We start from the raw sequence: 27,070 nt of genomic DNA, 5'->3' as shown, positions 1-27,070 counted from the left end.
TTCAAAAGCTTACAGATGGTCAAATTGAGTTTACCTGTCGGCAGTACAGTGCTTTTTAGATTCATCCTGAAATGTCACCCCAAAGCCCAAGATCCCTATATTTTTTTTGTGACTGCTGTATGGCACGTGGGTTATACACTATAAGGCCCATGAGAGAATTTGATCCTGCCGCCATGCAATTCTAAACGTAAATAAAACCCCAGAGGGCCTGTTTAACCCAAATGCTCAGAATATGAAATAATAAACATTCATTTGATGGTAATTTTTCAAACATTTAGTATGGCCCCTCAGCGGGAAAAGGTTCCCCACTGCTGACCTGTTCTTTTTTATTTTTTATTTTTTTTGTTTGACATCCAGTGTGTGTCATACTGTTGTGTCACTCTCCCATGTACAACTTGATTTGCTGTATTCCCTCCCACAGAGCGTTTACGACTGCTTTATCAGTGCCATCCCATATCATCTGTTGTGATCGCTAAGCAAACAAAGACAAAACCAAAAAAAGAGAGAACAGGACTTGAGAAACAAGTGATGATGTAATCCATCTTTTTGTCAATGTTCAACTGTTTCAACACTTCTGTAGTCACACCAAAAAAATGTAGAGAATAAACTGTTGGTATTTACAGCTTCTAAAATCCTGTCTGTTGTGATTACTATTGTGTGTTTTGTTCTATTTTTGCTCACGTACAGCAGGCAAAGTGAATCAATAAGACATCAAATCAGATAAGAAAGTCAAACAAAGCATGTCAATGTCTGCCCTGGAGGAGAATGTGTTTGATTAATAGCCGAAATCAGTGATCAGTGCTGTCTGGAGCAGGAGATGTCAGAGCAGAGGCACTCATATTCTGATGTGTTTGTAGTCTGGTATTCGTGCTTTGTGGGGGCAAAAGTCTGGTTACACATTCACATCATCATTGTGGTGTGTGGGCCAAAAACCACACCCCATAATATGAATGTAGGAGCTATTTTGAAGATATCAGTGAAATTTTTAGCATAGGCCCATTTGACATGTTTTTCCACCACTGCATGCTGCGGGGACCACAAGTCAGATATAGTAATAAAGGAAACTCTTTCGGATAAGAGCAGGCACAATTCAGGCGGTATCTGCAAAGATTTTTTTATATTGTCATGTCGATTGATACCACTTGCGTGTGTGTGTGTGGGGGGGGGGGGGGGGGGGGGGGTTAAAAAACAAAGTAAAAGAAAAACCCATTACATGCATGAGCTATTATGAAAGGGTCTGTAAAGTTGATGTTTTTTTGTTTGTAGTTTTGTTTTTTTGCAGTGGGTAAGTGTGTTTCTGGTTCCATGGCTTTGTGGGGACAAAGGTCTGTTTACACATTCACATCATGGGTACCTCTTGTTGTGTGGGGACCAAAATTGACATCCCCCCTCTGGGTTACCCTATAATATGAATGTAGGCACTATTCTGAACATATCTGTGAAGTATGTAGCATTGCTTCATGAAGCATGTTTCTCTTACCATTGTGCTCGTGTTCTGCTATTCCGAATGTTGTGGGGACCACAAATCTGGTATAATAATAAAGGAAACGATGAATGAAGGATGAATGCAGGAGGTGCTGTTGAGTACCTGTCAAAATGGGATGTGGGTACCAAAACTGACAGCCACCTTTGGGAAACCCCATTAATGCATGAGATATTCTGAAAGTGACTGTGAGGTTTTTGTTGTTTTGTTTTTGCATTGGGCATGTGTGCTCTGGTTTCATGGTTTTGTGAGGGGGGGAAAGCTGTTTACTCAGTCACCTCGTGGGCACCTTTGTGCTTGTGGTGTGGGGACCAGAAATCAGATACCCTTTATGGTACCCCATAACATAAATGTAGAAGTTATTCTGCTGTGAATGTAATATTTTTAGCATTGGCCATCATTGTGTCCATGTGCATTCTAGTATTGTTTTTTTTTACATCGGCATGCAACGGCATGAAGACCAAAAATCTGATGAAAAATCAGGAAAGCTCATACGATGAACGCCGGAGCTATTCTGAAGAGTTTTATTTGTACTGGCCTTTGGCATGTTTTTTCATCAGTGTGTGTGTTCTGGTATTCACTGTGATGGGGACACCAGTCTATCTACGCAATCATGTCTTGGGGAAATTGTGGTATAGGGACCAAAAATCTAGTCACCATAAGGAAAACCCCATAGGATGGATGCAGAGCTTCCCTGAACATTGCTGTCGAGTTATATTGTCACATCTTGGGGACCTCTTGCGGTGTGGGCACCAAAAATCACAGGCCCCATTAGGGAAACCTAACAAGAACATTCGGAAGGTGTTTGTAAAGTTTTTGTTTTGTTTCTTTTTTTTCCAAATAATTTTATTTTGGGGCGGCACAGTGGAACGACTGGTTAGCACATCTGCCTCACAGTTCTGAGGTCCTGGGTTCAAATCTGGCCTCGCCTGTGCGGAGTTTGCTTGTTCGCCTCATGCCTCCATGGGTTTTCTCCAGGTACTCCGGTTTCCTCCCACATTCCAAAAACATGCATGGTAGGTTAATTGAAGACTCTAAACTGAAGACTCTAAACGTAGGTGTGAATGTGAGTGCTAATGGTTGTTTGTTTATGTGCCCTGCGATTGGCTGGCGACCAGTTCAGGGGGTACCCCACCTGTCGCCAAAAGATAGGTGGGATAAGCTCCAGCACGCCCACGACCCTCGTGAGGATAAGCAGTTTGGAAAATTAATGGATTTTATTTTGTTCCATTTGGCACGTTTTCCCACCAGTGTGCTTTCTACTCGTCACTCCTTAGTGGGTACAGAAGTGTGTTTAGAGAGTTAGATCATGGCGACCTCTTGCAATGTGCAAAGCAAAAATCAGATCATTTGTGCGTGTGTGTTCAGTTATATTCCTCACTATCTGAGGACAAAAGTCTGTTTAAATAGTCACGTCATGGGGACCTCTCATAGTTTGAGGAACGCAAATCAAGAAACCTTATCGGATGGAAATAGGAGCTATTCTGAGCTGAACACGTGACTTTTTAAGCATTGGCCCGTGTTTGTGTTTTTCTGTCTGCGTGAGAGAGACTCACAGCTGCGGACAAAACGGGGACATTGCATTATTTGTAATAATCCCCTAGATGGCGCTACTGGCATGAGTTTTGCAAAGACATAGCCACTTCTCAGTTTTGGTGATCAAGTCAGTTCAATCAGTAGATTGTAGACATCCATCAATGCGCAACAATCCCAGATCAGAATACGTCTGAATTTTCCCATTAAGACTCATGCAGAATTCATTGAAAATGAAGGAAAATGTAAAAAAAAAAAAAATGTTTTAAGTCTTGAAACACTCTCAATTATGTGTGCCTAACCCCTTCATGAAATTCAACCAGTTCAAAAGGACCAGTTTAGTTTTTGCATCATCCTCCTCATCAGGAAAAAGACTACAAAAGACAAAATGTTGAGGATCACCTCCAAAATGAACGAGGTGTTCCTTGTGGTGGTTACTTAGTAATCATCCAAATTCATTTTTAAACCTAATCCTGCTTCAGCAGGGTACACGTATTGATTTTTTAAATGTGACACCCAAACATGATGAGGAAGGAAATCGGCATGGATGTGCTAGTGCGTGATGTATTTGAGACGACTAACACAGCACACCACACATATAACCGTATCTTGACAGACAATCGTGTGTCTCCTCCCACAAACCACATGTCTGTCATAGTACCAAAACTGACCTGCGAGAGGCAGCATGGGGCCACAGGGCATCCAGACTGCAGGCAAATCCAAAGAAAAAATAATGCAAGAAGCTAGTCTGTCGCCAAACTCTTTTCCCACTTTTTTTGTGGCGTTAACAAAACACAGGAAGAGTTGCGATGGTAAATATCAAACAGGTTTAGCATTTATGATTGTCAGGATAATCGCTCAGGGTAATTTTCAGAAACAAAATTCGACAATTGGGCCTTTGCTAACATTGATTGGAAGAAAATGTAAATACAAATGGCTGTGTATGTAAAAATTGCTGTCTATGTAAAAGTGTTTATGTTTTATTATTTACAATAAATCAATTAAAGATAATTTCATGCAAAAATTAAAATGTAATCCATCCATCATTCCATTTTCTTTTACCGCTTATCCTCACGAGGGTCGCGGGTGTGCTGGAGCCTATCCCAGCTATCTTCGGGCGAGAGGCAGGGTACACTCTGCACTGGTCGCCAGCCAATCGCAGGGCACATAAACAAACAACCATTCGCACACACATTCACACCTACGGGCAATGTAGAGTCTTCAATCAGCCTACCATGCATGTTTTTGGAATGTGGGACGAAACCAGAGTACCTGGAGAAAACCCACGCAGGCATGTGGAGAACATGCAAACTCCACACAGGCGAGGCCAGATTTGAACCCAGGCCCTCAGAGCTGTGAGGCAGATTGGTGGTGTGATGGTGACTCGCCCATGTTCCGTGGGTCCTGGGGTGATGCCAGCTGGCGCCCGCCTGGGTCCCCTGCTCTGGCTGTTGGTGGAGCCCACCTGTCACTCCTCGGGCTGCTTCCTCCTCTTCTCTCCGTTCCTTGCGTCCTACTGCGGTCGCCTCTTCCTTTTCCTGTGGGGGGGCCGGGTGGTCGCCTGCGGGCTATGGGGCCTGCTGTGGGGTTTTTGTCCCTGCCTGGTTTTGGAGGGGTGGGGGGTTCCTCCTCCCACATTCAGGAGCAGGTAGTGGGTGTTGGCGCGAATGTGGGGGTGGGGTCCCGGGGTCGGTGCTGCGGGGCTGGGTGGGGCAGCCCTCTTCGTCGGTGGTTGATGATGGGCCCGACCTGCAGGACCCATGCCTCTTCATCACTTACTTAGCACACACTCACGCCACTGAATGTGTATATTTTTCTCACTAGTCACATCTGGGCACATATAAATAAATAAATTGAAATAAATAAATCAATGTGAGATGTGCTGACCAGTCGTCCACCGTGCCGCACAAAAATGAAAATGTAATAAATGTAAATTTGAAGGCAAAAAAAATTAAAATGTAAAAAAAACAATAAATAAAAAAGGCATTTTAATTCACCAATTTTACAGAACCAAAACACAGAAAACGGCTAAATTAATGCAACAAGTATTAAAAAACGAAAAAGGTGGCAGGATAGGGGTTTACTAAAGGTCTCATCTTAACAGGCCCTTACTTTGTCAGGAGACATTTTGGTAAAGCACCGATAGGAGCCTGTTTGTGTAAACTTTGTTGGATAAGGCCCCATTATCAACTGCCTGTTGTTTGCAGTATTCCTGTGAACTTTCACCCTATCCCCCACCATGCCACTCCTCCTTTGTCTGTGGTATCAAGTAAAGCAGTGATGAGGAGCCTTTTTCCTATCGGGGCCATCTCAGTTAGGAGAAAGTCCCTTTCCCGCTTTCATTTTATGCAAAGTCTTTGAAAAGATAGTACTTTTGATGACAGTTGTGTCAGTATGTAACAAAGAACAACAAGAAAAAGAGGGCATTGTAAGAAAGAACTACCACTGTTCTCTTTTTTATAAACTACAACACAGCAACACAACACATAATAATAATAATAATAACAATAATAATAATAATGCCCGATGATAGCTGGAATAGGCTCCAGCGCGCTCACGACCCTAGTGAGGAGAAGCGGCTCAGAAAATGGATGGATGGTTTCATGACATGCAATGCTGCTGACTATTCTTGCTGCCTTTTATTCCCATTTGTCTGTATATAGTACTACTACTACTAATAATAATGCGTCTATTATTATTATTATTATTAAATTTATAGAGCGTCAGAAAAAAATTTCAACGGGTGTTTTAAGTTATTCAGCAACAGAAGCAAAGCAGCGCATCACTTCAACGTAGACGATCTTTGTCTTCATACTAGCCAGCCACACGTTTGAACAAAATGTTCGCCTCACGTGCACACGTGAACGCGCTCCCAAATCCCCGACCGACCAATCAGATGGCCGATATGGGCGCCAGCCATACCCTTGTCTTTGTTGTGCCCATCGCTAACGTTGGGTTTAAAACGTTTCATCTAAAGCACGCATGTTTACTCTTATTTAAAGTTGTCGCTTTTTAATGTTTGAGGGTTGCCATGGTTGCAAACTCACGTGGGGGGAAAAGAGGGAAGTGACGACGAGCGGGGCTGTTGTTGGGACACGTGACGAGAGCTGTGCGACTGCTCATGTTTTGACTTCAGATGGGCATTTCAAATCGTTTATAGTCATCTGGATGATTTGATTCGGTTTAGCTCGAATCGACTCTTTCGGATCCCCAAACACGTGGTCTTTATAATTTTGCCCAATTTAAAGTGTGTAAGGTGTTCTGGATTGTGGGCACATGAATTTCCTCCATTATTCACTGTAATTGAAATAACTATTCCCAATATTTACCATACCTTTGTACCGACTTGTATTATATGTGAATACAATGTCCATATCAAATACGGTAAATGAAAGTAGAAGGCATGTATTATGTTTGAAGAAGATTATTTAGAGCAGCGGTGGACAACATATGGCTCATGTTTGGCTCTGTTCTTTAATCCAGGTCACCGAGCATTTCTAATATCAAGAGTCCTTTAATATTTGTTGGATTAATTTGGCTATTCTTTCTGTAAAATCAGTTCATAAAAAAGTATTTATTTTCTATTCATTTTTTAAATCACAGAATTGATTTATTGTAAATAAAACACCTATTTGTAAAATGAACAAATTAAAAAAAAAAATGTAATATTTTTTTTTTTGAAGAGGTATGCAAACGTTTGAGCTCTAGGGGTCAGTTTTGATTTTAAGAATAAAATAAGATAGGCCAGGTAATTCATATGAGGTAAAAATAAATGTTAATGTAATGAATGTAAAATGTGTACAATTGTAAATTTTAATTAAAAATGACAAATTATGCTCATTAAATGTCTATAATTACTTTAATTATTAAATAATTAATAAACCAATTGTTTGAAATAAAATGTCAAATAGTTTTGCATTCAAATTATTGTATTTGATGTAAATTCATTTATTTTAAGAATAATTCATGCTTAATTGTATACATTTCATTAATTGAATCATAAGTCATCATACAATAATTCGTCAAAATTATTCTTCATTTTACTAATGTTTTTTTTAATTTTTGGATGAAAAATGTTATGTTAGTACTAAATAATTCATACTCATTTTTTAATTCTATTACTTGTAATTAACTTATTTATAATTAACTAACCGAATATGTGAAACCACTCTTTACGTGTTTACTCTGCAAATACTTTCGATTGGTTATATTTCCAATTTATCAAGCAACAAATTATTTAATGATGCAATAATTTAGAGCGAAACGCTTCGAGGCGAGGGATCGTCAAGTAAAAGATCCGTTCCTTAGTGCCTGCTCGTTCGCCAACGATCCATCACTAGTTTTGACAAGCCGAGTGGGGAGGGAAGAAGCCATGGAGGAGTGTGTGTTGAGGAGGAGGAGGAAGAAGAAGAGGGGGTCAGCCTGTAATAAGCATCACGACGAGGCAGGCTCACTGTATTCCTTTCATCCGTACTTGGTTGTCTTTCGTCGTCCGTTTAGCAATCGACTGGCTCGCCAGCTTTTTTGTGGCGTGTGGAACGCTAGCTTTAGCTTTAGCTTTGCCGTCGTCCTGCCATTTCTTTTTGTTGTTGTTGTTGTTGTTGTTGTTGTTGTGGTGGGGGAGAAAAGTTTTGAAATGAAGAGTGAACAGCAGCTAAGTCGATGGCGACCAACCAAGAAGACGCGTTGAACATGTCCGAGTCGTAGTTGAGGTGCTTAGCTGTGTGACGACGCGAATATGGCTCAGGTGGTGGAATTTAAAAGGCAGCTGTCACTATAGCCCAGCTCGCCAGTTTGACAAAAGAGACTGTCGCTTCAACAAAGCTATTTGGCCGACCATCACCTCCATTCCCTCCCGAGCGAGACACGGCTTTTAGTAGTGGCGCTCGCAGGTGTCTTTTTGAACAAAATGGCAGAGTACAGTAGCATGCTAACAAAGCGACGCTTTGTTGCGGGATAGGGCCAAGCCAGCCCCAGCGAGGCTGCGCCGCAAAGGGGCTTGTTCACGCCGAGCTTATAGTAGATTCTTGAGGAGCTGCTGTTTGCTGTCGAAAGAGGACTGAGGGCAGAAGACCCATCAAGCCTGATGACACTGGACAACATGAAGCCCGAGAGAGGTAGGTTGAACACCTCTAAAATGGCCATGATGTCACTGTGTTACCTCACTGTATCCATATGTGTCGAGGTAGTTTCTAAGAGACATGATGTCACTGTTTCTCCTCACTGTATCCATATATATGTCATCCCAAGCAAATGAGGACACCCATTTTTCTCCTGCTCCATGTCAGCTTGTTTGTTTTCCTTGTTTTAGTGCAGCCCTGTTGTGGAAATGAGGCACCCGCCTTATGCTCTGCAACCTGTTTACGTCTGCAGCAGTGATGAGGGTGAAACAGGGACAAGTGCGGGGGGACACCCTTGTTTGTGATTATGTTAATTCCACTGAGGCATTCATTTGGAGACACCGTCTGCATCCCTGATCATGAAAAAAAAACTGCATTTAGTGATTGATTTTAAACTGGTGACAGTGCCGTGATGAGGTTAGCTGCAGTCAATCATGGGCTGGCCCTGTGTTTTGACGAGGTTATGAAAGACACAGTTGTGGTGGTGGCATGCACCTTCGCTGTCACCTTTTCATGTAATTGCCTTTGAAGGGTTCTCTCGACAGAAGCAGACGTCTTCCATGATGAGACGGAGCAAAAAAAAAAATTATATATATATATATATATATAAAGGACATTGACGCTTGGGTAATTATAGCTTCCTATATTCTGGGTCAACTGTGAACAGTGAGCAGGCGGCAGCGACTGTCATGTGCCGCCAGTGATGGTCATGACCGATTGAGCGTTAGAGAGATGCTTTACGGCCGTTTTCTCTTTTGTGTGTTTACTTTTTTTGTAAAACTGGTGGCAGAATTTACATTGCTGCAGTGATGTTAGCTTTACACTGCAACCACTTCATAAAAACTGGGTTTTTCTGTCTTTTTGCATTTCACATACAGTGGCGCCTGACTCACGAGTGCACCAACTTCTGAGTTTTCCGAGTTATGAGCGTTGTTCTATGGAAAGCCGTTTCAGCTTTTATTTGACATCACCCAACCGGTTCATGGGCCTGTACCAGTATGCTCTTTTGTCTTCACTATTAGGACAGCTATGTGTTACTAGTGAGGCAAAACTGCACTAGGTGACAACTGTGTGTCGGGCTGATCCAATTAATCAAATCAATTACAAAAAAGCCAGAAGAAAACTCTCCGCCTTGAAACTTCGCAGGGATCATTTTTACACATTGACTAATGTCACTTTAGATGCACTGACCACTACGTGTAGAAATAAGTTAGTGAGATGGCGGCAAGCCAGGAGGAAAGAGTCCGTCATAGACAAGACAGTTTGGGATAATTTCACAAAGGAAGCTAAAGTGCATTGTGTCTATTGTTAAGCAGAATTGGCGTACCAAAACAGCACGTCTACGATCACCAGCACAAGGTAACGTATCGATGTTAGCTAATTTAATATAGCCTACCACCACTGGTTAAAAGTATTGTAAAACAAGTGCTCAAGGATAGAACAGCCGCCGGTGCACTTACAACCCCAATTCCAATGAAGTTGGGACGTTGTGTTAAACATAAACAAAAACAGAATACAATGATTTGAAAATCATGTTCGACCTATATTTAATTGAATGCACTACAAAGACAAGATATTTAATGTTCAAATTGATAAACTTTATTGTTTTTAGCAAATAACCATTAACTTTGAATTTTATGGCTGCAACATGTTCCAAAAAAGCTGGGACAGGGTCATGTTTACCACTGTGTGACATTACCTTTTCTTTTAACAACATTCAATAGACGTTTGGGAACTGAAGACACTAATTGTTGAAGCTTTGTAGGTGGAATTCTTTCCCATTCTTGCTTAATGTACAGCTTCAGCTGTTCAACAGTCCGGAGTCTCCGTTGTCGTATTTTACGCTTCATAATGCGCCACACATTTTCAATGAGAGACAGGTCTGGACTGCAGACAGGGCAGTCTAGTACCCGGACTCTTTTACTATGAAGCCACGCTGTTGTCACACGTGCAGAATGTGGTTTGGCATTGTCTTGCTGAAATAAGCAGGGGCGTCCATGAAAAAGACGTTGCTTGGATGGCAGCATATGTTTCTCCATAACCTGTATGTACCTTTCAGCATAAATGGTGCCTTCACAGATGTCTAAGTTACCCATGCCATTGGCACGAACACAGCCCCATACCATCACAGATGCTGGCTTTTGAACTTTGCGGCCATAACAATCTGGATGGTTCTTTTCTTCTTTGGCCCAGAGGACACGACGTCCACAATATACAAAAACAATCTGAAATGTGGACTCATCGGACCACAGAACAGTGTGGGATGTTCCAAACAAGTGTTTGATGAGCATTTATTTATTTTTTGCCACCTCTCCCAGCTTTTTTGTAGCATGTTACAGCCCTAAAATTATTATTAAGTTAATGATTATTTGCTAAAAACAATAAAGTTTATCAGTTTGAACATTAAATCTTTTTGTAGTGTATTCAATTAAATATAGGTTGAACATGATTTGCAAATCATTGTTTTCTTTTTTTATTCATGTTTAACACAATGTCCCAACTTCATTGGAATTGGGGTTGTAGAATTGCTCTATTGAACAGAGAGTAACAAAAGAAACGCGGAATAAGCACATTCATACACGACCAGTCACTCAACATTAAGGCTTGCTATGGCTAAATTGAGCAGATCACAACCAACTCTACTCACTGACGCACACATCACTCACCAGGTGAGGCTCCGCCTTTTAAAGGCCTCTTTATACTCCCGTGCTCGTGCGGCTCACAGCTACCGCATTGCGTCACGTGACCGACGCATAGGGCCGCGCGGCCCCTATGCGGCACTTGACGCACACGCGGCACAAATTGTCGCTGCGCACAGAACGCCGTGGAGATCATCTCTTGTGATTGGTCTGTTTTAGTCACATGCTGTAATGACGTACTCGCCGTTGCGCTTGGTTCCACATACCACTTCCGCCTTCTTGATCGATTTTGCAGTATAATTAATAGACTTTAAGCCGATCTGATCGGTCTTATCGGTATCGGCCGATAATTAGCATTTTATGCTGATCGGCTTTCATGTCATCAGTCGCCGATCTGATCAATGACGTCATCGATCGGCTCCGCACAAGACATTTAACTCCGCGTCGCCATTGTGTATGAATCTAAAAGCTAGTTTATTTTTAGCCTTTTCACGTGTCTTGTTGAGCAGTAAATAAAGTTTTTTCAATCTTGTCGGTGACAAAACACGTCGGTGTGGGACTATTTTGCGGTGTCTCAGACAAACAACACGCAAGTTATTTGCAGTCTGTGCACTACTGAAGTACGTCGTGGGGAACGTCATCTAAATGCTTCAACACAACAAATTTGATCAGGCACCTGAAGAATGTACACAAGGAGGAGCATGCCGCGTTCAAGCAACGCAGTGTGGAGAACAACAACAAAAAACAAAGGAAAAGCCAAACGTCCCAGCTATGTGGACACACGTCCACATAGCTGGGACAGTGAGAAAGTTAGAGTAAGCCTGTCATTAACAGTATTTATTAAAGTAATTTAATTGCAATAAAGTAGTTTAATTGCAGTAAGTTATTACCCATTATTTCTGTTATGTTGATTTGACAAACTTATGTCAGTGGCCAATCCTTGAATGCCCCCTAGAGGTCATTGATGTTTTAACTTCTGTTTAAAATGCTAGAGAATACGTTTGAAGATACTCAAGTATACAGTACACAAGTATATACACTAAATTAACAAGTCATGTAAACGGACACATTGCTCCATCTTGTGATCGGATCTGTGATTGGTTATCGTTTTTAAGAACTTGTTGATCGGTGATGGGCCCCAAAAATCCTGATCATGTAAAGCCTAACAATTATACACGTACTTCACAGGCAGATTTGTTGTTGTTTTATGTGTTGGTATTGCTGTTTAATAATGTAAATTATAGATATATTTTTTTTACTCAATTAATTGACAGGATAATCAATCGTAAAAATATACGTAATTTGCACCCTTATCTGAGTGCTACTAGTGACATGATAAAATTCTACCTGTTAACATCACAGATGTCAACTAGTGCACAGTTTAGTTGTCCTACTTGTGTGCCAAAATTGCCCTACTAGTGTGCAGAAATGTCATACAGTGGTGGAAGACAGTAGTGGAAAAAAGGTACTACTAAGGCTGTCATTCTACTAATGCACTGAATCGTCTTTTGATGACAAATAGCGTATTGGTACATTTACCTTTAGCTCGATAATAAGGATATCGAGATCATGGTTTTTACTGTGTTACAAGCTAAACTTTGAGGTACGAGAGTGTGTTAGATACACCACTGCTAGATTAGAGTTGAGATAGGAGTCGATTGACTTATGAGCTCAGTCACGGAACAAATTACATTTGTAAGTGAATGTGCCACTGTACAGGCGACAGCATTGTCAAAACAGTCCTTGGCATTGAGACCTGAAAAACTAGTGTCATATGTATGCCAGGCCAGTAGTTACCGAAGCACTACATGCTCAAACGTCTTGCGAATCAAGACTCAATCAGAATCATCTTTATTTGCCAAGTATGTCCAAAAAACACACAAGGAATTTGTCTCCGGTAGTTGGAGCCGCTCTAGTACAACAACAGACAGTCAATTGACAGAGAACACTTTTGAGACATAAAGACATTGACAAGAAACAGTCACTGAGCAATAAAGGGTTGCTAGTTATCTGGTAATGCCGGTACATTTTTCTTCTTTTTTTTTGGTGACAATTGTGCAAAAAGATGCACAGGCCTTAGAGCAGTTCGAAAGACTGATATTGCAATAGTCCGATGCAATGACCATTGTGCAAAGGGTGCCGAGACTTCAAGCGAGTAGTGCGATAATAAGGGACAATGTTGATTGTGCAAATGTTGCAGCTACTCCTCAATCAGTGTGCAAATGGAGCAGATGCTACTCTGGCATGAGTGGCCAGTATTGGGCAACAACAGATATGCAAATAGTGCAGCGTGGCGAGAATACTACAGTGAGTGCACGAGTAATGTATAATTGGCCCCACAGAAATGTGACAACAAACGCAAGTCAAAAAATTGCCAGCATGTTGTAATGGAATTGTAAGTTAGGTGTTTAAGAAGTTGATTGCAAGAGGGAAGAAGCTGTTGGAATGTCTGCTAGTTCAAGTTTGCATTGATCGGTAGTGCCTACCTGAGGGAAGGAGCTGGAAGAGCTGGTGACCGGGATGTGGAGGGTCCTAGAGGATTTTGCACGCTCTTGTCTTAGTTCTGGCAGCGTGCAACTCCTCAAAGGTGGGTAGGGGGGTACCGACAATCCTTTCAGCAGTTTTGATTGTCCGTCGGAGTTTGTCCTTTTTTATAGCAGTACCAGACTGTGTTGGAAGAACACAGGACTGATTCGATGACCACTGTGTAGAACTGCCTCAGCAGCTCCTGTGGCAGGCCGTGCTTCCTCAGAAGCCGCAGGAAGTACATCCTCTGCTGGGCCTGTTTGAGGACGGAGTTGATGTTGGTCACCCACTTCAGGTCCTGAGAGACTGTATTTCCCAGGAACTTGACGGTTGACACAAGGCAGCTGGACAGCGTGAGGGGCAGCTGTGGCGAAGGATGCCTCCTGAAGTCCAGGTAGTGTCGGCCACACCACAGCTCCAGCCGCTCCACTTCCTGTCGATATGCAGACTCGTCATCGAGTCACTGGTGTCATCTGCAAACTTCAGGAGTTTGACAGCAGGGTGCGTTGAGGTGCAGTCGTTCGTGTAGAGAGAGAAGAGCAGTGGAGAGAGGACACAACCTTGGGGCGCCCCAGTGCTGATGCTGCGTGTGGATGAGGTGGCCTCCCCCAGCCTCACCTGCTGTGTCCTGCCCGTCAGGAAGCTCTAAATCCACTGGCAGATGGCAGGTAAGACGCTGAGCTGGAGAAGCTTGGACGAAAGGAGTTCAGCGATGATGGTGTTGATCGCTGAGCTGAAGTCCACGAACAGGATCCTCGCGTAGGTCCCTGCACTGTCGAGGTGTTCTAGGATGAAGTGCAGTCCCATGTTGACTGCATCATCCGCAGACCTGTTTGCTCGGTAGGCAAACTGCAGGGGGTCCAGCAGGGGACCTGAGACGCTCTTGAGGTGGTCCAGCACGAGACATTCAAAGGACTTCATGACTACAGATGTCAAGGCGACAGGCCTGTAGTCATTTAGACCCGAGATTGTAGGTTTCTTGGGGACTGGAATGATGGTGGAGCGTTTGAAACAGGATGGTACAGAGATCCTACATAATTTCCACTTTAGGGCCAAATCATAAGATCTGACATTCAACTGCCTTTACCTTCTACACAGAACCCAGCGAGTGCGGATTATTGCCACACCGTGTGTGCTTTCACAAAGTGACGCCGCATCCGGCAATTAGATAAAATGTGTGGTGTCATAACCTGAAATTGTACGTCTGTCAGAACATGCCGTAGTCTATCACTAACCCTTGCTAATGCAGTTGCAGTCATAATTAAAATAAATATTTGTATGAAAACCACTGCTGGTTATCATTTAAAAACAAGTAAGAACAGTTATATTTTTCCACTGGTTGATACGACAACGCAATTTTGTAGACTAAAATTAAAACGTTTTGAATCGTTTCTCAAAGTGAGAATTTTTGTTTTTGTTTATCTAAATATGTGCTAGCACGTTGCTCAAGATGATGTACTTGATAACGCTTAATCATTGAAGTGTATATTTACTGTGACCAATGGAAAAAGTTTCTACCCAAATATTTTTGTCATTCTGGACGTGAAACATTACAAAAACTCGATTATTGTCAAGTAAATTTGCCTTAACACCTGTTTGCAAATGTTGGCCTTCGAGGGCCTCCAAAATGCTGTTGTCATGCAAACTACCAGCCATGTTTTCAGTTTCAAATGAGGACATTTCACAGCTCCAAAAGGCTGTTGTCACGCAAACAAGCTGCAATGATTTCAATTTCAAATGTTGGCATTTGAAGGCTCCAAAGAGCTGTTGTCATGTATACACACTTCCATATTTTCAGTTAACACTGATCTAGTGTAAAAGTGCCCCTCAGTCTGCTGTTCACCCGTCATGTACTATTACTATGTCACCCTGTCGCTGGCTGCTATGTTCGAATTATGGCAGCTTGTGCCAGTAGATGTTGGCCCACAGCAGTAAGTCTACTCCATGATTGGCAGTCAGCGGAACGCTATTGTTCATGTGGAACATGCTGTACTGTTCCAATGCTGGTGAACTCGGTTGGGATGCTCACTGCCCAGACGCCTTCTCTTGCCTGTATCCCTTGACCGGCATTGCTCAAAAGAAGGCAGTGCATTTGCTGGAATAAGGTGTTTACGTAGCATGAAGGATAATAGAGCAGGCAGTTTCACCATGGTATGCTGGTTTGAGGCACCCTATGCAGTTTTAGGTTGGAGGGGGACTTGTCTCGACTTGTCCAGAAGTGTGCCATCTGTTGCTATAGAGCATGGGTGCCCAAACTTTTTTGCCCCAAGATCTACTTTTCAAGCAGCCAACCTCCCGTGATCTACCTTTTTTTGGGGGAGTGGGGGCCACGACCATGTCGGCGGTTTGAGAGCGCAGAGCGCTACCAGTGAGCTAAGATTCTGGGCCGCCGACACAGCTCAGCACCAATGTATGTTGATATATCTTGCATTACCGCATAAGCCAATCTTGCACAACACAACGTAATTAACAATGTAAATTTTTTTTTAATTACCTGACTTTACTCCGATGACTTGCACTGAAGTGAATCAGCCAGGGATGCGTAGTCAGTGTCGTATTTTCCATGCTGAGTCCTATAATGCCGCGCCACATTTCCGTTCTTTGGTAATGCGATGGCAGACTGGCAGATGAGGCATACGCATTTCGAAAATGTCATCGTGAAAAAATACTCCTCGTCCCATTCCGTATGAAAGTGGGAAGTTTTTGTCTTCTTACTTGGTCCAGCTCCCCCACTCATTTTTATACCCTTTCTTAAGTTTAAGAGAAAACACAGAGCGATAAAAATTGGAGGTAACTCACTGACTATCTTGTTAGTTTTGACACACTTGGCACCGTTGTTTGCGCATCTGCAGTTACCTTTTAGCAGCGTTGTTTGCGCATGTGCGTGACCTGTGTGTGTCAGAAACATTCTGATCGATTATACGATTATACATGTATATCAATCAAGCAATGGGATGGATGATAGGCTGATGTCTTCTTTTTTTATGTCACGCGATGTCATGCTATCTACCAATACTACCGTCGATCGTGATCGACGCATTAAGCACCCCTGCAATAGAGAATATATTAACACTGCAACATTACTTATTTAAAAAAATAGTTCTACTAACTGTCTGTTCATTTTAAGTTCAACCAAAAAAAATTTAAAGTACCCTTCAAAAGTCAACAAAACTTAAGAGTTTGAACTATGCAAGAAAACAAGTAAACAGTTCAGTGAGTCTTCCGTTTAAAGGAGTATTGTGCCTTTTCTTTGGATTTTTTTTGGGAATGCCACTATAGAAAAGACAATGGACCAAACATATTGACTTGGAATTAAGCTATTGGTCAATAGCGACTATTCACCCACTTGTAAGCTGCTTAACTCATGAGAAGGTTGCTCGAAGTCGGCCTACTAGTATGCTTGCCACTGAGTCACATGACTGAATCATCTCCGCTGATTCGGCAAATGAGGATGCGCTTCCTCTTTTCTCTCTTCCTCCTATGCCATCCATGCACCCGATAATCATCGATAATGTAAAATTGCACATCGTTAAATTCATGTTCACGATTATATCAAAGGTATTGCCCATCGCGACTATGTACTAATCTCACTAAAATCAAGGCATTGCAATTGCACAAATTTATATTGCTTAAATGAATAAATAAATCCATAATTATTAAGATATTTACTTAGCACTGACATTCCAACAATGTATAATATAAAATATTTTTTTGTAATGGCAGCAGTCCCCAAACCTTTTTGCGGCATTGACTGTTTTCATGTGGAAAATTTGTGGTTATTTACACAACAGAGAGAAATAACCACGTTATATAACAATAGCTATAATTTACACACGCCGGCCATATGCCGCATTACAACATGTGTTACGACAGTAACAGTACAGTGCCGTAAAGTATCATGGTATTTTGGTGCGTTTTGTCTGACTTTTATGATAAATAAAGTTCTCGTTAGCACACAGTTGTTGTCTGCACGTTATTGGACAAAATAATCTGGTGATGAATCTTCACTTTGTGTTGCTGCCCTTCTTCCTCGCTGCCATTTTGTGGTCCCACTGCCACCGGTATGAATCAATTAAGGCTAGCGGCTTTAGCTTTGTTAGCTTCGGCTATCGACTTGAGGCTAACCCCAATCCATACCCCTTATCCAGTCAAGCGCATGCCATTCCTGGGTTTTCCTTGCATTATCACAACATCCTGTCTTGGCCAGTTTGTTTCTGTGATAAAAGTTGTTTGGTCTGAAACAGACAATGCACATTTGGGCCATTCTAGGTGGTTGAAACTTTTCTGTGATTTAGAAATTTGCACTGGCCTGACAATAGGTCGGTGGTGGCCCAACATGTTAGTTAGTAGCAATCCCACTCATATACTAGGAAGGGGACGCAGCGCTCCAATATGATTGGCTGGAGGACATGCGCTGCTGCAATATGATTGCCTGCTGTATGCCGGCAGAGGACACACCGTACTGCTTCCAATCGGGAAAAGAAGTATGTGACTTTAGTGTGGTGGTGTTTATATGAACCCCACTAACCGTAACCCAGACCAATCCTAACACTAACCCATCATAGCTGAGGCTAACCCCAACCCTCACCCTAATCCTAGCCATAACAAACTTGTTTGTTTTAATTTTGTACAATTGTGATACATATTTGGAATGATCATCTCATTACATCTGCACAGCCTGCCCTTTCTGCGATGCAGAAACCACTCATGTTACAGTGGGGTGTGTCCTGATTACAACCTAATCACGCTGGCCCGATGGCCCCGGTGAAACTACAAAATGCTATTTCATCAATTGGAGTTTGAAAGGAGAGTCGGGTTAATTGACAAAATTATGAATGACTCAATGAATCTGTGATAAACAGTCACTGACCACTTCATTAAGTATGATTGCATGTAATATCGACTGTAATATAATGTTGGAATTGTGCTGCATCCACCGAGAGGTGTTTAAATGATTCATTTCCTATTCAGCTGGTATTAAAACTGAATAGATTGTGCAGCTGTCCTAAGTCTGGTGTCTGCTCAGTGTACATCAATCTTTTTTGGGCAGTAAATCAGATCTATTCAGAGGAAAGCAGACAGCAAACCTCTGATCATAGGATCAAAGTTGGTATTATGGAGGAAAAAAAAAAGCATAATGTTGAAACAATCTCAATTTGTGCTGAGATTATGCAGCATGCCTCTGTTGCATGTTGCAAGCCACGGTTATGTTATTGAGGGCAAAACATGAGCACTTATGCCGTGCTAACCAGAGTCATCTGACCCCCTTGTTTTGCTGCGGGTTGAGCGATGAGTCAGGTCAGTGTGGGAGAGCATGTTGAACAGTGTGCTCCAAATAACCAATTGCACCGTTGAAATGTCTGGCTCAACCAACCACTTTTTACAGGTCCCTTAAAGAAAACCCCAGACTGCATGCACCACTCAGCTATTAAGTTTCAAACACCCTTTAGTCAAAGTACTAGTAAAGCTTTTGTTGTTGTTGTTTTACATGTACAGTAGGTACAGAAAGTATTCAGACCCCCTTAAATTTGTCACTCTTTGTTATATTGCATTTCCTAAAATCCATCCATCCATCCATTTTCTGAGCCGCTTCTCCTCACTAGGGTCGCGGGTGTGCTGGAGCCTATCCCAGCTATCATCAGGCAGGAGGTGGGGTACACCCTGAACTGGTTGCCAGCCAATCGCAGGGCACATACAAACAAACAACCATTCGCACTCACATTCACACCTACGGGCAATTTAGAGTTTCCAATTCATGCATATTTTTGGGATGTGGGAGGAAACCGGAGTGCCCGGAGAAAACCCACGCAGGCACGGGGAGAACATGCAAACTCCACACAGGCGAGGCCGGGGATTGAACCCCGGTCCTCAGAACTGTGAGGCTGACGCACTAACCAGTCGTCCACCGTGCCGCCTTTCCTAAAATCAGTTAAATTCATTTTTTCCCCCTCATTAATGTACACACAGCACCCCATATTGACAGAAAGTCAATATTTTGGGAATGATGCAACAAGTTTTTCACACCTGGATTTGGGGATCCTCTGCCATTCCTCCTTGCAGATCCTACCCAGTTTGTCAGGTTGGTTGGTGAACATTGGTGGACAGCCATTTGCAGGTCTCTCCAGAGATGCTCAATTGGGTTGAAGTCAGGGCTCTGGCTGGGCCATTTCACATTATTATTATTATTATTATTATTAATAATATCTGCATCTCATAACAAGATGCCTACAGGTGCAGTATCTATTAATTTTGCTAAAGCATTTGACATGGTTGATCATTATCTCCTTTTAGATATTACATGCTATTGGTCTCTGTACCTGTAGTGGTACACTCGCCTGACTTTGGTGCGGGCAGCGTGGGTTCACTTCCCACTCAGTGACGGTGTGAATGTGAGTGCGGATGGTTGTCCGTGTCTATATGTGCCTGGCGACCAGTTCAGGGTGCAGTCCGCCTTTTGCCCCAAGTCAGCTGGGATAGGCTCCAGTGCCCCGCGACCCTAACCAGGACAAGCGGTGTTGAAAATGGGCTCTCCCTTAGAGATAGGGTGAGAAGCTCAGTCATCCGGGAGGATCTCAGAGTTGAGCCGCTGCTCCTCCACATCGAGAGGAGCCAGATCTGGCTGGGGCATCTGATTCGGATGCCTCCCGGACGCCTCCCTGATGAGGTGTTCCGGGCACGTTCCGGCGGGAGGAGACCCCGGGGATGACCCAGGACACCCTGGAGAGACTATGTCTTTCGGCTGGCCTGGGAACGCCTCGGGATCCCCCCGGAAGAGCTGGATGAAGTGGCCGGGGAGAGGGAAGTCTGGGCGTCCCTGCTAAAGCTACTGCCCCCACGACCCGACCTCGGATAAGCGGTAGAAAATGGATGGAATGTCTGGTAACCTAAGTGCTAGCATACGGTGATAAGAAAAGCTAGACATACTAAAAAGATTGGCACCGATGATACACTTTACAGTAAATTATAACCCTTCAAACAACACACAGAGCAGCCCAGAGATGTGGTGTCTTCGGAGGACGTCCAAGGAGAGCTTGGGGTAAGGTTCACATACTTCTAATATGGCTCGCAAGCAGGCAACATAACTCGCTAGCTTAGGCTAATGCTAGGACTAATGCTTGTATGTCAACATGCTGACGTTCTGTCGATTTATGCGTTAACTTCATTTTTCTGAAGTTAAGCACTTTTTTTGAACACATATAACTTTCTCTTTTCATTTACTTGCTCTTATTAAATGCAGCCCTACATTTATTTAGTACAACCCCAATTCCAATGAAGTTGGGACGTTGTGTTAAATATAAATAATAACAGAATACAATGATTTGCAAATCATGCTCAACCTATATTTAATCGAATACACTACATAGACAAGATATTTAATGTTCAAACTGATAAACGTTATTGTTTTTAGCAAATAAACATTAACTTAGAATTTTATGGCTGCAACACGTTCCAAAAAAGCTGGGACAGGGTCATGTTTACAACTGTGTTACATCACCTTTTCTTTTAACAACATTCAATGAATGTTGTTGAAGCTTTGTCGGTGGAATTCTTTCCCATACTTGCTTGATGTACAGCTTCAGCTGTTCAACAGTCCGGGGTCTCCGTTGTCGTATTTTACGCTTCGTAATCCGCCACACATTTTCAATCGGAGACAGGTCTGGACTGCAGGCAGGCCAGTCTAGTACCTGCACTCTTTTACTACGAAGCCACGCTGTTGTAACGCGTGCAGAATGTGGTTTGGCATTGTCTTGCTGAAATAAGCAGCGGCGTCCATGAAAAAGACGTTGCTTGGATGGCAGCATATGTTTCTCCAAAACCTGTATGTACCTTTCAGCATAAATGGTGCCTTCACAGATGTCTAAGTTACCCATGCCATTGGCACGAACACAGCCCCATACCATCACAGATGCTGGCTTTTGAACTTTGCATCCATAACAGTCCGGAAGGTTATTTTCCTCTTTGGCCCAGAGGACACGATGTCTGACACAATGTCCACAATGTGGCCTCGTCGGACCACAGAACACTTATCCACTTTGCATCAGTCCATCTTAGATTAGCTCGGGCCCAGAGAAGCCGGCGGTGTTTCTGGGTGTTGTTGATAAATGGCTTTTGCTTTGCATAGTAGTTTCAAGTTGCACTTACGGATGTAGCGCCAAACTGTATTTACTGGCATTGGTTTTCTGAAGTGTTCCTGAGGCCATGTGGTGATATCCTTTACACATTGATGTCGGTTTTTGATGCAGTGCCGCCTGACGGATCGAAGGTCACGGGCATTCAATGTTGGTTTTCAGCCTTGCCGCTTACATGAAGTGATTTCTCCAGATTCTATGAACCTTTTGATGACGATATGGACCGTAGATGATGAAATCCCTCAATTCCTTGCAATTGTACGTTGAGGATCATTGTCTTTAAACTGATTGACTATTTTCTCACACACTTGTTCACAAAGAGGTGAACCTCGCCCCATCTTTGCTTTTGAATTGAGCAATTCAGGGAAGCTCCTTTTATACTCAATCATTGCACCCACCTATTCCCAATTAGCCTGTTCACCTGTGGGATGTTCCAAACAGGTGTTTGATGAGCATTCCTCAACCTTCTCAATCTTTTTTGCCACCTGTCCCATCTTTTTTGTAACGTGTTGCAGCCATTTTTGTATTAATTTCATTGAATTGGCCATGAATGTGCAGTTTTATATTCTCTCACATAAGCTGCTTCTGGCTTATGTTAAAGCTCTGATAGTATGTCAACGGCAGAAAAATGCTTTTATGGGCAGTGTGTAAGAGGCTAATGAGGGTCAATCCGCAGCCAGTATTTATTCTTGATGCTGTTGTGACAAGTCAAATCTTAAATAGCCTAGCAAAGTGTCGTCGCTGCAATGGATTGGGCCTTCCAGTCTTCCCAGTGCGGTAATGCACTTACGTAATATTGGAACATTTTATGTTACACATGCTTAGTGATGATGTGCACATGCTAAGTGCTTGACACACTACCGAGGTTCAATGTTAACAAGCTGCAGAGTCTAAGCGGCAGACTGGTTAAGCTGAAAGTAGCAGCATGGGTCATCTTTCTGCTGCCAGCTTGCCACCCGTTTATAGTGATGTCATCGCTATACAACAGAAAGCCATCTGGACTTGGTGGTCTATTTTCAAGGTGTGGAGTGGTTGGTCGAATGTCTCATAAGGTTATTGTTTATTTAGGTCTCTCTTTGGCATGGTCATTTATTTTATTGATTGCTAAGTTTTCGAGCTGGAAAAACAAAAAATTGACCTTTTTATGTTTGTTAGTACAAGGTTAACACTAATATGCATTTATGATCAAAGGGTGCATTGTAGTCTTCTCGTGCAGACTTAACAACTGCATATTAAATGAAAAGAAATAATTGATTTCTTCACGAAGAACATTTGTATTGATTATTTTTTCCAGCTTCTAAGAAAGAAAGTTTTACATTTTTGTCTTACTTTTATTTTAGAACGGTATCGTGTAGATTAAAAAAAAAACAAGGCCAGACTTGTGCAACTCTGCCCTATAATAAGAGATGGTTGATCTTTTTCTGGGATCTGCCTTGCAGCTTTCATCTCATCCTACTGCTTCAGTCTTCCATTTGCATGTGATATTTTAAGGGATGGGGTCGGGTGGGGGTATCAGTGAAGGGTATTGTGGAGGTGTTTGCATGAGAGGGCAGACATCCCTGTGGTGAGCAAAAAGGGAGCAGCATGGGAAAGGGCGCACTTATCCTTGTCCTAATTAATAAGGCAAAATCTGAAACTGGCAGTAAATTTTATGGTTTTGTTGTCTCCCAGTGTGACCATGTAGCTCTTCTCACAGCAGATACATTATACTGTTAACAGAGAGCACCTCGGGGACTTGTTGTGGAGGCATTGAGCACATTGTTTATTAACAACACTATGAGGGTTCAGTAAATTTGAGACCACTATCCCCTTTCCCCTTGTCCATTTACACATATCTCTTCAAGCAAACCAATTGGCTTGAGTATTTTTGGGAGACACCTGCCCTGTAGATCTTCATCTTTGCACTAGTTCAGCTGACAGTAAGGCTATGCTGTTCCACGAGGTTAATATTCTTTTTTCCCCCTGTGCTCAGCTGATTTTTATTGTCAGTTTTTTTCCTTTCTTCTTTTGATGGGGTAGCGCACTGGTAGTGGGTGCTGTAAATTTGTATTCCTGACAGAAGAAGGCTAGTATAGTGGTTTCTTGACATAGAAGTTTATTTTGTTCTGTGACTAAGTTTGTAAATTAATGTACTCGTATCTCAAATTTCGATTCATACGCGGGACGCTATTCAGATTTTGCTCTGCTATCGAGCGGATTCATAGCTGGCGCTCGCTAATGCCGCGAATTTTGGCTAATAACGCAAAGAAAATGGAATGGATGACCGCTCTTAACCCAAAAAGCTTATGAATTGGTTTACTCATAAGTCAAGGTACCACTACTGATATTTCAGACCCGCCAATGTGTATGCACATTGCATAGCAGGTAGTTTGTGTGTTGTGATACTCCAAAAAAAAAAAAAAAAAAAGGTTGTCAAATCTGATTCTTCACTGACTTAACAGCAAACATCATGTCATACAAGCTGTTTTTGTAAATACCACAAGCCGTCTCAATCCTGATGCACTGCAGCTTGTCGGTCACCCGAAATCATCCACCACCACATCAATATGTCACTACCGCAAGTGACTCACTTCCCTCATTGAGTAGTTTTGTCTTGTTTTCTTTTGTTTTGTCTTGACCCATCAAGTCCTTGCCCTAATTTACTGGCTGTGAAAGCCAATTTACACAACTTCTTCTTTTTTAGTTTTAGTTTAGTTGCTTTCTTCTTTTTTAGTTGCTGTTGTGACCAAGTTGTCATAAGAATATTTCATCTGATGTTCTACCTAATTCTCATTTTCCCCACTCTGTTCCGGTGAAAGCAACCTCTACCGCCTGACAAGCATTTTATACGTCATACCAAAATGCTGGTGCTGATATTTTCACACATTTAAATTATGATCTGATTGAGGTGACACACTTTCCTCAAGACCTGCTGTTCGCTGGTTCTCGGAATGCTTCTCTGCGACTCCCCTTTCTAGAAGTTGGCATGAGAAGCGCAGGCGAGGTCAAAGGCCCATGCGTTCACATCCAAGCTTGGCTCTGGTTACAGACACAGACCAGCGTGTCCGACTAACCCCGGTGTCTTCAGCACACCACCATTGGACCTGCTGCTTTACCATGAATGCAAACAGCAGAGAAACTGCCCACGTGATCAGACTCAACCTTACTTTGGACAGTAATCAGAATCATCTTTATTTGCCAAGTATGTCCAAAAACACACAAGCAATTTGTCTCCGGTAGTTGGAGCCGCTCTAGTACGACAACAGACAGTCAATTTACAGAACACTTTGGAGACAGAAAGACATTGACAAAAAACGGTCACTGAGCAATAAAGGGTTGCTAGTTATCTGGTAATACCGGTACTTTTTTCTTCTTTTTTTTTTCTTTTTTTTTTTTTTATTATTATTATTATTTTTTTTTTTACATTTTTCTTCTTTTTTTGCTTTTTTGACAATTGTGCAAAAAGATGCAGTCCTCTAGCACTTAGAGCAGTTCGAATGACTAATATTGCAATAGTCTGGTGCAATGACCATTGTGAAAAGGGCGCCGAGACTTCAAGGAGTGTATGCGGTTCAAAGTGACGAGTAGTGCGATCATCTGGGACAATGTTGGTTGTGCAAATGTTGTAGATACTCCTCAATCAGTGTGCAAATGGTGCAGATGCTACTCTGGCATGAGTGGCCAGTATATGCAAATAGTGCAGCATGGCGAGACAACTACAGTGAGTACACGCGTAATACATAATTGGCCCCACAGAAATGTTGCAATGAACTCAAGTCAAAAAATTGCCAGCATGTTGTAATGGAATTGTAGGTTAGGTGTTTAAAAAGTTGATCGCAAGAGAGAAGAAGCTGTTGGAATGTCTGCTAGTTCTAGTTTGCATTTATCGGTAGCGCCTACCTGAGGGAAGGAGCTGGAAGAGCTGGTGACCGGGGTGCGGAGTGTCTGCGAGGATTTTGCACGCTCTTGTCTTAGTTCTGGCAGTGTGCAAGTCCTCAATGGTGGGTAGGGGGGTACCGACAATCCTTTTAGCAGTTTTGATTGTCCGTTGCAGTCGGAGTTTGTCCTTTTTTGCAGCAGCACCAAACCAGACTGTGATGGACTAACACAGGATTGATTCGATGACCGCTGTGTAGAACTGTCTCAGCAGCTCTGGTGGCAGGGCGTGCTTTCTCAGAAGCCGTAGGAAGTACATCCTCTTCTGGGCCTTTTTGAGGACAGCGTTGATGTTGGTCGCCCACTTCAGGTCCTGAGAGACTGTAATTCCCAGGAACTTGAAGGTCTCGACGGTTGACACACGGCAGCTGGACAACGTGAGGGGCAGCTGGGGCGAAGGATGCCTCCTGAAGTCCACGATCATCTCTACACTCTACAGTCGCTTCCTGTCAATATGCAGACTCGTCACAGTCCTTGATGAGGCCGATGACAGTGGTGTCATCTGCAAACTTCAGGAGTTTGACAGTCGGGTGCGCTGAGGTGCAGTCGTTCGTGTAGAGAGAGAAGAGCAGCGGAGAGAGGACACAACCTTGGGGCGCCCCAGTGCTGATGATGCGTGTGGATGAGGTGGCCTCCCCCAGCCTGACCTGCTGTGTCCTGCCCGTCAGGTCAGAAAGCTGTGAAACAAATCTATTGCTTTTTTCCATCTTGACAATCGAATGGCATGTGCGCCATGGCAATTTTGTTGACTGTTTTCTTGATTGTTGACAAGTAATCCTCATTCTGGGCTGTTTATCCAGTCTTCGCTCACTACCCTTTGACATTGCATAAAATGCATTTGACAATGAGTTTGCAAAGGGACTCTTACCTGATTTAAAAGCTTTGAGGCTCCAGCTGTAACGTGTCTGCATGGATGTTGAGGTCATAATGTCAGGTTCACACCACACACGTAGTCCTTTTACAGTAGTATACACTCTACACAATTTATGCTAGTTTGGAATGGTCATTCATGTATGTGGTTTGTGTTCTGTGTGACTCATGGGTAGTCTGATGTTTTTTTGGGGAAATGGTCTTTTAAGAAATCATCTATGCTGACCTTAACAGGAAGGCCACTTAGGCCACTTGTGAAGATGATTTTTGTGGCATTTTGTGAACAGTGAAGGTTACAGTTAATGAAGGCTTGTGGAAAAAGTAAATGTCACAGGAACATGGTGTTGACTTTCTTCAGCCTACTTATGAGGAAGAGTTTAGATAAATCTACTGCACATGTTATGGTCTTCCTTTTTTACTTGTCATGGAAAACCTCCAAGGATGAACTCAATCTGTTCCAGGGTGCTCATCGACCTCCCTTTCCCAGAGGAAGATTAATCTAAACTGCCAAACCCATAATCATAATACTGTTATTAACTGTGCAGTCCATTTTAAAGTAACCTTTTATTATTTTTAACATGACATTACACCTGTGTTACCCATTACTCGATCCCACGAAATTGCCGCATCAGAGCTTTGACAGAAGATGATGCATTTATTCACCTTTGCCCCTTTTTTTTTTTTGTTACACAGAAATCAGTGAAGCAGATTTTTCCCACAATGGTTTGCTCCAACACAGTGACACAATATGCCGTGATCAGACAATAAGATGTGACAATGTAAGCACCACATCTAAAACGTATAAAACAGTTGTCAGACAGAAAATAGTTTGTTTTTTATAACCATGCGGACTAC

At 42.6% G+C, this 27,070-nt stretch overlaps 1 protein-coding gene across 2 annotated transcripts in view; it reads left to right on the top strand.

Annotated features, from left to right (window-relative positions):
• Positions 1-7,383: 7,383 nt before the first annotated feature.
• Positions 7,384-27,070, top strand: part of atosa (atos homolog A) — a 53,027-nt gene continuing 33,340 nt past the window's right edge. For both annotated transcript variants that reach the window (XM_061668430.1, XM_061668420.1), the window contains exon 1: positions 7,384-8,133. In XM_061668430.1, coding sequence (XP_061524414.1) covers positions 8,103-8,133 — 31 coding nt within the window. In that variant the 5' untranslated portion in view covers positions 7,384-8,102. The remainder of the gene's footprint in view (positions 8,134-27,070) is intronic.

Source organism: Phycodurus eques, chromosome 2 (assembly GCF_024500275.1).
Source record: "Phycodurus eques isolate BA_2022a chromosome 2, UOR_Pequ_1.1, whole genome shotgun sequence".
NCBI lineage: Eukaryota > Metazoa > Chordata > Actinopteri > Syngnathiformes > Syngnathidae > Phycodurus > Phycodurus eques.
The sequence above is the reverse complement of the archived record's forward strand: the minus strand, read 5'-3'. Positions and strand labels throughout refer to the sequence as shown.